General features: G+C 33.0%; 1 protein-coding gene across 1 annotated transcript; it reads right to left on the minus strand.

Annotated features, from left to right (window-relative positions):
• Positions 1-367: 367 nt before the first annotated feature.
• Positions 368-4,593, minus strand: LOC141656382 (phytosulfokine receptor 2). The gene is made up of 2 exons (XM_074463250.1): positions 4,099-4,593; positions 368-3,956 (listed from the first exon to the last, which is right to left on the minus strand). The coding sequence occupies exon 2, from the start codon at positions 3,669-3,671 to the stop codon at positions 546-548; it is 3,126 nt and encodes a 1,041-aa protein (XP_074319351.1). The 5' UTR covers positions 3,672-3,956; positions 4,099-4,593; the 3' UTR covers positions 368-545.
• Positions 4,594-12,528: the final 7,935 nt, after the last annotated feature.

Below are 12,528 nucleotides of genomic sequence, written 5' to 3' on the forward strand. Positions count from 1 at the left end.
GGCTTGACCATCACAGTGTGGGAATGCTTAGATATATTCAATAAAATGCACTAGACTAAAACTGATGTTACACACTTAACAGTCTTCGTACCGACGTATTAAAAATATTCTTAAAATTAGACAAAATTAAAAAAATACAATAAATATATCAAAATTAAAATTAACTTCAAATCGTGTTTATCCCGCTACGCTATGTGGTTGTTTACCGAAAACTAATGTTACTAAAATCATGCAGAATTGCAGATAGTATAGCAACATATTTTACGTTATTCCATCATAATCCAAAACCAATGAATAATCCGTCTCCATTAGAAGCTTTGAATGAGGAAGAACAGATGAGATTTTTCGGAATCATTTCTCAAATAACTGATCAAAATGGCTGTAGTATACAAATCTTAAACCTGTTGGTATACAGTAAACTGTCCACAAAGAAAACTGAAACTACCCAGTTACCTTAACTGATACACTGCTATATTGCCTATATATCTTTACAGAATTACGGTATTACCCTTTTCGACTAAATTGAGTCCTAGATTTCAGACTCTTCAACTGGTACCGATAGCATCAAGCCATAAGACAACTTGGTCAATAGTCGGCCTTTGTCTCGGATCTTGGCTTAAGCATTTACAGGCGATTCCAAGAACGTCGAACAGTTCCTTTTCGCGATCTTTATCCCATATTGCCGAATCTATCACCTCCTCTTCTTTCTTCTTAGCTTTCATCTGAAAAACCCACGAGACTAAATCTCGACAATTTTTACCTTTGCATACTTCAACAGGTCTTCGACCAGTCAAAAGCTCCAACAAGACCACCCCGAAACTGTAAACGTCTCCTTTGAAGGTGGCGGATAATGTTTGACCATATTCAGGTGGTATGTACCCCAGAGTTCCGACTAAATCAGTGGTTACATGGGTATCATAAGGACGGAGTAATCTCGACAGCCCAAAATCAGCCAAATGGGCTTCAAAGTTCTCATCGAGAAGAATGTTGCTTGATTTGATGTCGCGGTGGACTATATTCGGCTCACAGGCCATATGCAGGTAGGCTAGCCCGTGACCCGCGCCTTGGGCTATTCTCAATCTTGTAGTCCAGTTGAGAGCAGAAACGCCGTCAATGCACTCATGCAACCAGTAATCCAAACTTCCGTTTTCCATGTAGGAATAGATTAACAATTTGTCATCTCCGAGTTGACAGTACCCTTGTAAGGAAACAAGGTTTTTGTGTTGTGCCTTTGATAATGCTTCGACTTCTGCCCGAAACTCCCGCTCTATCTGCCCGCAGTCTCCTGAAAGTCTCTTGATGGCAACCTTGCTCCCATCCGGAAGGGTACCCTTATAAACAAGGCCAAAACCCCCACAACCAATAATATTTGCTTGACTGAAATTATCGGCTGATTTCAGTAACTCCCCTACTGTTAGATCTTTGCATTCCGAGTTCTGGAAAAGCACTAGCATTGTCGGAGGACGGACATTCTCCTCATCTGATTGATTTACCGATGCTCTGGCTTCTCTTCGAGACATTCTCAATAGAAGAATCGCAAAAAACAACGCGATACCAACCCCAATACCAATTGTTATCCCAACAATACGACTTCTACCAACTTTATTGCTCGGTGCAGAAGGATGAACCGGGCCAATAGATGGGGTGCAAACATGAGCTTGGGTTGACCCACAAAGGCCAGGATTGCCCTCAAAGCTTGAGTTAGGAAAGCTCGGGAATTGGGCACTAGTTGGTATCGGACCGTGTAAATTATTATGAGCCACGTTGAACTTCGACAGAAATGTGAGTTTACTGAGAGACGGGGGTATTGAGCCAGACAAGTCATTGAAAGACAAATCCAAAACTTCAAGGCTCTCCATGTTAGATACTGAATCTGGGATGGTTCCTGTGATGTTATTCCGGCTAAGATCCAGCACGTGAAGCTGCTTCAACTTCCCAATATCTGGAGGTATCGTCCCATTTATTCTGTTGTTGCTCAAGTATATGGAAGGCGGGAAACTCGAGACCTGGTTGTACTGCAACCCGTATGAACTTTGGTTCCTCTTTACAAAAAGAGGGATACCACTGGCTGTGAAAGGGTTGCGTAAGTTTTTACGTGAATACATCAGGCTCTCAAGTTGCATCATAGATTCCGGGATTTCCCCTGAAAGCGTGTTATTAGAGAAATCCAAGTAAAACAGATTTCCCATCTTCCCAATCCACGAAGGAATGCTGCCATTTAAGTGATTCCATGACAAATCAAGGACTTCTAATGTCTCACACTTCAGCAGCCAATCAGGAATCACACCAGAAAGTCCACAATTTCCGAGTGCCAGAACCCTCAGGTTGTCAAACCCTGACAAATTTCCCGGGATTTTTTCGCCATGAAAGTTCCTTGTTAGAATAAGGGTAGTTAGGTTTCTGCAATGCTGAAGAGTTGTTAATGCCCCTGACAAGTTGGATAAGGTGTTGTTCGACAACGAGAGGAACGAAAGAGATGTAAGGTTCTTAAAACTTTCGGGCACATTCCCAATTAAATCATTTTTAGCAATGCTCAAAGTTTGGAGTTGCTTGCAATGAGAAAGTGAAGTTGGAATTTGACCATGGAGACGATTACTTGCAAGATCAAGCACTCGGATATTGGGGAGTCGGGTAAAATCAAGGTTAATATTCCCCGAGAAAGAATTGTTTCTAAGATCAAGGACTTGAAGTAATGAGCAATTAGATAGGCTACCAGGCAGCATCCCGGAAAACTGGTTTGACTGTGCAGCTAACTGCTCTAGTTTGGTCAAGTTACCGAGTACATCAGGGAAAGGGCCAGAAAAGTGATTTCCTGATATGATAAATGTTCGAAGACCAGAGAGCTTACTAATTTCTTCACTTATTATGCCAGAGAGATTGTTCCAAGAGACCGTGAGATGCTCCAACAACGGCATTGCATATATAAAGCTTGAAAGTTCACCAGAGAGTGAATTGTAATCAACATGAAGCTCTTCAAGAGACGAACTACAATTCTCAAAGCTTAAAAGTCCCCCCGTAAAATGGTTCAAGGATATGTCGATAGCCTTGATCTTACTTGACCTACAAAGACGAGAATCCACTTGCCCGCTAAACGAATTGTTGCTGATGTTGAACACGGATATATCAGGAAACACCCCGAAATCAGAGAATGTCCCGTTCACAAACAAGTTGCTAGAAAGATTCAAGGTTTGAACACTATCTAACCCTTCAAAAGCTCCCACATTTAATACTGACAACTTGTTATAACTAACATCAAGGTATACCAGACGTCTCAAGTTCGACAACTCTGATGGCAATCCACCTTCAAGACTATTACACGAAAGATCAACCGATTCCAACTGATCTAATGCTCCAATAGAGCTTGAAATAACTCCTTCAAGACCCTTCTTCTTAAGCATCAACCTTGTCACTCTACTAGGGGCTGAACCATTACTCGAATCGCAACCGATACCATCCCAATCACAACAATTGGAATCTTTACTAGCAATCCTAGCAACCCAAGTTGACAAAATTTCCCCTTTTGTAAAATTACCAACAATTTTCTTCAATGCCAAAAGATCACTTGAATCACATGGCTTACTTAGGGTTTCAGAACCAAGAACACAACATATCAACCAAACCATGAAAACCCATTTCAGGAAACTAATTTGCAAACACTCCATCACTACCATTTGGGGATTTCTTAATCAAAATTGATTCATAAACCCTAAAAAGTTTCCACCTTTTTCCACAAAATACTCAAAAATTCACCAAAATTCATCCAAATTACACCATAAATCAAGAATCCCACAAAAACCTAGGAATTTTTTCTGCTAAATTTGTGATTTCAGATTAAATTAAGCAACTTTATAGTAAGAAAAAGAAGTCACATACATATACATTTGATACATACATGAATACATGATACATACCCATGTTCATGCCTTCAATTAAGCAAACTGCTACACCATTGAGATCTGCAAAACCATTGAAAAAATGAGGAAAAATAATCAAAGAAAACAAAACCCTTTAGTCTACTTCAGTTGAATAATTAAAGTACACATCTCCCAAGGTAAAAAAATAATATTTTTTAATGAAATCTAAGCAAAAATCACTTACTCAACTAACAACAACTTGCAATTGAAGTGACAATCAACAAGTACACAACTACTACCAATCCCCAACTTTAGCACAAATCCCAATAACTTCAGAGATTTAAATAACTGTTATATTAATAGGTCTTGCTTAAAACCGTCTTAAACGGTTGGAAATAGAGTGTTTTTAGGAGGATTTGATGTGTAAAATGTAAGCTAATGTACAAATGTTAAAGATATAAAGAAGGTTACTTTAATCCTTGTACAACAACCCAACTCTTGTGAATGTAGGGAAATGTCATTAACAAGCTAAGAACACTACTTTATGGACTAGACTCCCCTTTTTTGCTCTTAGAAAACTTAACTGCTACTTAAACAAGAGTTGTGAAAATTTAGGAACCGTTTGCCTTTTTATGAGAGCACTCGAGTCAAAGGGATCGAGGGTGAACACTTTAATTTACACACGAAAATAGGGATGAAATAGTAAAAGGATATAAAGGATCGGAAAGTATTTTGTAAATAATGGATTGGATTGCAAAATGGAATTTTTTGTTTTCTTAATATTCTTTTTTTTTTCACAAAATTTTCAAATACTTTGTTTAACGGTTTTATAATGACTTATACTTTATTTAACGGTCTCAAACTCTCAATATTGTGTTACGGAAAGAGGTACCTAATTTATTATAAATTGTAGATATCATACTATATATTAATCTTCTAAATATCTATTGACATGGCATCGTATTACTTAAGTTGTAATGACATGGCGTTCTCTCACGTTAATCACTAATTATTCACTAATGAGTATATAAGTACGGATGAGTATATTATCTTTCATTTTTAAAACCTCTATTTTAGGAAATAATCTCCCATTCAATTCAATGTTAAAAATAATCATGGATTAAATTTTAGGTAAGAATTGTGATTTACCATAATTAAAGAAAATTGATATGTCATGGTAATAAAATAATTTATTTATTTTTTCACCAAAAATAAATAAATTAATTTACATTTTTTGGTTGTAGGCAAAATTGGATTAATCGTGACAACATCCACAAACACTTTCTTCTTTGTTTGATGAAATCTCATCACTTGCATTTCTTAATTAACAAATCTAAAAACGGTAAAATAATACTCCATCAACTATTGTGGTTGTCAGTAATTATTAAGTTAAGAAGATCTGTAGTTGTGAGACGGTTCCGTAATGTTAAAAGACAACTTACTTATTAGCATTAAATATTGTTTTTTTATTTCTTATTATTTTATAAGAATGTACGGTCTCACCGTGTAAGACTCTTTTTCTATAATTTGTGATTTTGTGAGACAAACTCATTAAATAAGAAAACAATTTATTTATTTATTAATACAACTGAATATTTTTTCTCTTTTGCAAAAAAATGGACGTTCCTCCATAATAAGGTCGTCTAACTGATCACTTCCTCTATAATTTTAGAATAACTATCTTGCATGCTTCATTATTTTATTTTATTTTATTTTCCCGATGAATTTTTAATGTGTATACGAGGGTAGAACTTTAAAGGGTGGGTTTTCTACCATTATAAATAATGATTTAGTATTTTAATTCTAATATGGAGTAATTGTCATCTATATTTTTACGTTATTTCAGTAGAAGATACGGCACTCTACATAATGAGTGGCTTCGTTTCAGATTTTTTTTCCCGATAATTTTTTTCACTATTTAAGTGAGGTTATATATCCTATATGTTGTTTCAAGTTCTTAATTGACCTGTCAAACGGGTCGGATCATATGGGTAAGGTGAGAATACGGGTATGGTGAAATACGTGTCGAGTCATACGAGTCACGGGTCAAGTTATGGTAAGAGTGCGGGTCAAAAATTAGAAACTAAAGCCTCTTTATAGATCGAAAAAATATTTTTTAAAAACTAATGCATATTTAATTTTAATATTTTAATCATATTCAATATTTACATGAATAATATTAAAAGAATATAGAAATTAAGTTATTTTAAGAATTATTTTATTATTACAAGTCAGAAAAGTTATATATAAAATTGGATTTTTAACTGTGTTTGAAATTTAAAATACTAAAAATAATATTTTTTTAAAATCATACTATATATTAATCTTCTAAATATCTATTGACATGGCATCGTATTACTTAAGTTGTAATGACATGGCGTTCTCTCACGTTAATCACTAATTATTCACTAATGAGTATATAAGTACGGATGAGTATATTATCTTTCATTTTTAAAACCTCTATTTTAGGAAATAATCTCCCATTCAATTCAATGTTAAAAATAATCATGGATTAAATTTTAGGTAAGAATTGTGATTTACCATAATTAAAGAAAATTGATATGTCATGGTAATAAAATAATTTATTTATTTTTTCACCAAAAATAAATAAATTAATTTACATTTTTTGGTTGTAGGCAAAATTGGATTAATCGTGACAACATCCACAAACACTTTCTTCTTTGTTTGATGAAATCTCATCACTTGCATTTCTTAATTAACAAATCTAAAAACGGTAAAATAATACTCCATCAACTATTGTGGTTGTCAGTAATTATTAAGTTAAGAAGATTTGTAGTTGTGAGACGGTTCCGTAATGTTAAAAGACAACTTACTTATTAGCATTAAATATTGTTTTTTTATTTCTTATTATTTTATAAGAATGTACGGTCTCACCGTGTAAGACTCTTTTTCTATAATTTGTGATTTTGTGAGACAAACTCATTAAATAAGAAAACAATTTATTTATTTATTAATACAACTGAATATTTTTTCTCTTTTGCAAAAAAATGGACGTTCCTCCATAATAAGGTCGTCTAACTGATCACTTCCTCTATAATTTTAGAATAACTATCTTGCATGCTTCATTATTTTATTTTATTTTATTTTCCCGATGAATTTTTAATGTGTATACGAGGGTAGAACTTTAAAGGGTGGGTTTTCTACCATTATAAATAATGATTTAGTATTTTAATTCTAATATGGAGTAATTGTCATCTATATTTTTACGTTATTTCAGTAGAAGATACGGCACTCTACATAATGAGTGGCTTCGTTTCAGATTTTTTTTCCCGATAATTTTTTTCACTATTTAAGTGAGGTTATATATCCTATATGTTGTTTCAAGTTCTTAATTGACCTGTCAAACGGGTCGGATCATATGGGTAAGGTGAGAATACGGGTATGGTGAAATACGTGTCGAGTCATACGAGTCACGGGTCAAGTTATGGTAAGAGTGCGGGTCAAAAATTAGAAACTAAAGCCTCTTTATAGATCGAAAAAATATTTTTTAAAAACTAATGCATATTTAATTTTAATATTTTAATCATATTCAATATTTACATGAATAATATTAAAAGAATATAGAAATTAAGTTATTTTAAGAATTATTTTATTATTACAAGTCAGAAAAGTTATATATAAAATTGGATTTTTAACTGTGTTTGAAATTTAAAATACTAAAAATAATATTTTTTTAAAATATATAAATATTAATATTTAATAAAAATCTTGATTTATTCTTGACCAACGGGTCGACCAGTTCGAGTAAGGGTCCGATCCTAAATTAGTGAGATCATTTTGGTTTCGATCAAACGGGTTATGATTCAAGATTTTTGAGTCTTGATCTTGAAAAAGTCGGGTGTAGTGGGGCGAGGTCGAAATTTGGCAGGTCTATAATTTCATATTCCAGTCATGTTTTAAACTCAAGACTTATCATTTAGTAAAAGCAATATGAATACGAATTGTACACATAACCAACTCTAATTTATCGTGTTTTATATTTATTTAAGATTGACTTTAGCAAATATGACTTTTAGTTTATTAAAAATATATACGGAATAATTTATTTATTTTTTGGTAGAATGTAAAAATTATATTGATCGATGAGAAATAAATACCGCACTATACAAACATTTTGTAGCCACAATGCAAGGCTACAACATAGACACACTACTCACATAAGCACCCTATATACGGAGTATTAGCTTGGAGGTAATTATCTGACTATAAAACAGCCCGTGAAATTCACGGGTTTTAAGCTAGTAATATTTTATTTCTTCAAATCCAAATACCATATCATTTTCAAGGTTTTTTCTAAAAAGTAGATTATATGTATTTAATTTGAAAGAAAGCGATTATAAGTATAGGTACTGTTATGAGACCAAAAAATACTCGTAAAATGTATAATACTCCATAGTTGTTTAGATTTTAGATATAATATTTCTTCCTAAAAATCCAAACACTCTATTATCTTACAAAAAATATACTCCCTCCTATTCATAATAAACTTCCCTATTTTCTTTTTCGTCTATTCACAATAACTTCCCTATTTCTTTTTTTGGTAAGTGTTTGTGTGGTTCAAATTTAATTGTATGTTGGAGTAGTGTATTTGTGTGGTCCAAATTTAATTATATGGTGGGATAGTGTGTTTCTTTAATATTCGTGCCAAAATAAAATGGAAGGTTTATTGTGAATAAGAGGGAGTATTAAAAGGAGAATTATATGTATTTAGATTTAAAAGAGCGGTTATAAATAGGTACGGTTACGAGACTAAAAAGGGATTTGTATATAGTCCAAAAGATGATGTAATGAGCTGACTTTGTTACAAAAAATCACAATATATTACGACTCCTTTACGTTCTTACAAATAGTAATTGTCAAAGTCTATTAAATTGTCGTTTACGTAAGATTTTGTAAGCTAATCTCTCGTGAAAGTGATAGTATAGGTGAGGTGGACGGTTGAATTCATGATTTTCGGCTGACAATTTCACAAAGGATTTAACTCGTTAGACTATACCGTTACAGTTTTAATTGATCTCTCTTAAAACGGATATATCAGTTTTAAAACTAAAACAAGTTAAATATCAATCCATTTAGATAAATGAGAATGTTTTTGCTAATGCATAAATATTACGGAGTATGTTTTTGTCTCATCTATTCCGTTTTAAATTTTAAACGGGTATACTTCTATTTAAAAATAATTTATTCTAGACTTAATACATTTTACTCTTTGTAATAACAGTAAGTTTCTTAAAAGACCGTCTCTCACTACCAACTTAAAACGGGTTAAATAGAACAAGAAGGATGCATATTGCCGGGAAACTAGAGAAAAGTTTGTCTCTATCTATCCAAGTGAGGTGTTATTTAATCCGTTTTTGTCATAAAATGAATATGCTCGTCTTAAAATACACCACCTAATTGTTTGTTTTTTTGTCTAATTTATCATTTCAATTCATACCCGCGCTGATACTTATTAAATCTCTCTAAAATAATGTTTAGTTAATACACAATTCACTATTTTTGATTCATTTAGCTTCAAGAGACCCGCTACAAGCAAAAAATGTTTCATTCTAAATCAATTTGTAATAGGGTTTTTCTAATAAACGAAATTAGAAAAGATTTACAACATATTTTCATGATAAATGCAATTATAAACTTAGTTTTAGAAGTTTCTACTTACTTATAAACAAGTCCTTACATTTTTTTTTCTACCGATGTGGACAATACTCCAAGTCTCCAATAGGACCAATACACACGATACTAGAGAATTCGACCTAAAATTAACTAAGGTCAATGAATAACCCCACAATTGAATTTGTGAGTCGACCTTTGGTCACAAATTTTGTAAATTCAACATTGAATTCATGTATATGGTCATATATGCATCGATGGTCCACATGCCTATCTTGAACACGTTAATTTTTTTTCCCATACGTATGAATTTTTATCACGTGTTTTTCAAGTTAGACTTGCCCTAGAACAATTAGCTAGTAGTAGTCGTCTAACATAATTTGAATGGACCAAAATAAGAAAATTAATAAACAATACCAAATTCAGGAAAATATAACGCTATAATCATAAATAATTCATTGATTTGGATTGGTTTCGAAAATTATGATATAAATGATAAATGAGAACATTTGCAGTATTATTGTTTTAGGGTTATGGTTTTTTCGGTTGATAGGGAACTTAACTAAATTGAATGATTGAACTTAATTGAAGTAAATGTAGCTAAACTGAATGGAGTAAAAGTAAGATTTGTGAAGAGATGAGTTGAACCGAATAAAGTTAAACTGAAACGAACTAAAATTAAATCGAAAAAATAGGACTTTTACCTTAATCATAAAGTAATATAATATTTGAATCTGCCTAATTATTAAAATGAATATTACCGTCCTAAACAAGAAATTAGATGAGGGGATGCATGTAGAGTAGGCAATGGGCTGTGTTGGGCCGGCCCGCGTGCCGGCCTGTCGTGCATGCCTTCCTCCAAAATTGGCTCGGCCCAAGCACAGATATTGGGCTCCTCTGGCCGTGCCGTGCCAGGTCCACTGATCCAAACCTACGTCGTGGCCCGCTCAAGGCACGGTCATTTTCGTGCTCGAGCCGTGCCTGGCCCATGGGCTTTTCGTACCTTGTCCGTGGGCCGGGCCATGTGCTTTAATATTTTTTTTTATTATTTTTAAAAAAATGTTATATAATTGATATATTTTTAGTAATTTTTATTTAATAAATGATGCTTAATGGTTTAAATATAAATTTTATTAAATATTAATGTACTTTTTGCTTTTTGTTTAATAAATGATGATTAATGGTTTAAATATATATTCTATTAAGAGAAAATTGTTGATTACAGCCTTTTATAAACCTCATTTTGAAAATTACAGCCTTATATAATTTTTTTTGAAAATTACATCCAAAATATTACTTTTCTTCTAAAATTGCACCAACTTGAGGTTTTTGGTGATTTTTGATGATGTTTTTTATGATGTACCCTTTATTATTTGAGAGCCTACTTACCCAAATTTCTTACCTCTCCTTAACACAAACCAATTAATCACCCCAAACATCATAAAAACATCATAAAAATTCACCGGAAAACTCAAGTTGGTGCAATTTTAGAAGAAAAGTAATATTTTGGATGTAATTTTCAAAAAAAATTATATAAGGCTGTAATTTTCAAAATGAGGTTTATAAAAGGCTGTAATCAACAATTTTCTCTTTTATTAAATATTATTGTACTTTTTGTTTAATAAGTGATGATTAACGGGCTATTCTTCGGGTCGGGCCGTGCCAGGTGCGTGTCGGGCTCCACCGTGTTTGGGCCGTGCCGTGCCTGGGCACGGATTTCTGAAGAAAATTGCGTCGGAGCCCGCCTCAAGCTCAGTTGTGTTGTGCCCGTGCTTCCTCAATTTTCTCGCTGGGCCGGGCCGTGAGCCATGCCTGGCCGTACCAGCGCGGCGCCACCCACCAACCCGCGGCCCTTTATGCCAACCCTAGATGGTAAATGCATGGGCAGATAGTGGCCGACAGTATCCGATGAAATGACGAAATGTGTAGCTAGTCAAAGTGGTACATGCGAAAGTCACGAGCAAACTACAATTAACAACATTAAGTGCAGTTGTACCAATCCTAAATCTAAAGTCAGCATTTAACCAAATTGTTAAATAAATTAAATAAATAAAGTCAGCACACCTAATTTTGACGCATCTTACCGATCTGCTGTATAAATTAACTCATTTAAGACGATATTTATTTTAGAAATAAATAAGGTTAAATACATATTAAATTATATGGTAAGTTTTTTTTTTTTTTTTTTCAGAAAATGCTAAATTTTTGTCTTTATTACCATCATATGATAGTATCTGACCTCTATTTAGACTTGAGATAAATACTCCATCTTAGGAAAGACTTACTAATTATTAAATAGTGTCATATATTTGTAAGACCGACTTTGATTAGTAGGAAATAATGAAATATGATAGTTTATTAATTCTTACCATAATATGTAAATATTTTGGTAAGACGGATGAAGTATTAATTAATTTAAATTTAGGATTTTTCTAAAATGTGCCCTAAGGGCACATATTAATAACTTTAATATGGTAAGATTGACAACATATTCTCATGAGATATTCAAGTATAAACTCATTGTTAACATAATTAGTGAGAATATATTGTTAATCTTACCACATTAAGGTTATTAACATGTGCCATTAGGACACATTTTAGAAAAACCCATAAATTTAATGAGACAAAATGTTGGGTCAACTACTCATCTGTTCTGTTCTTGCTAGGGATGTCAATTTCACCCGCATCCATCAAAACCCGATCCACCCGATCCTAAAAGATGGATGAAAACCCGATTTAAATGGATGGTGGATGGATGACGGATGAAACGGATGTGGATGACGGATGGGTTGGATGAAGAAATTCCACCCGCCATCCATCCATCACCCGATTTTATTATTTTTTATTTAATTTTTATTACATATAACACATTATTAAGATATAAAATATTTAAATTTTCATTTTTTTCTACTCTCAATATAAATATTTTGTAAGCCTACCCACTAGAAAGTTAAACTAAATTAAGTATCTAACTTTATTTTTGTAGAGAAAAAAAAATCATCATTTTTATAAACTTGAAATTATAAATGCACAACACCCGTTT

The sequence above is a fragment of the Silene latifolia genome, chromosome 5 (assembly GCF_048544455.1).
Source record: "Silene latifolia isolate original U9 population chromosome 5, ASM4854445v1, whole genome shotgun sequence".
Taxonomy (NCBI): Eukaryota; Viridiplantae; Streptophyta; class Magnoliopsida; order Caryophyllales; family Caryophyllaceae; genus Silene; species Silene latifolia.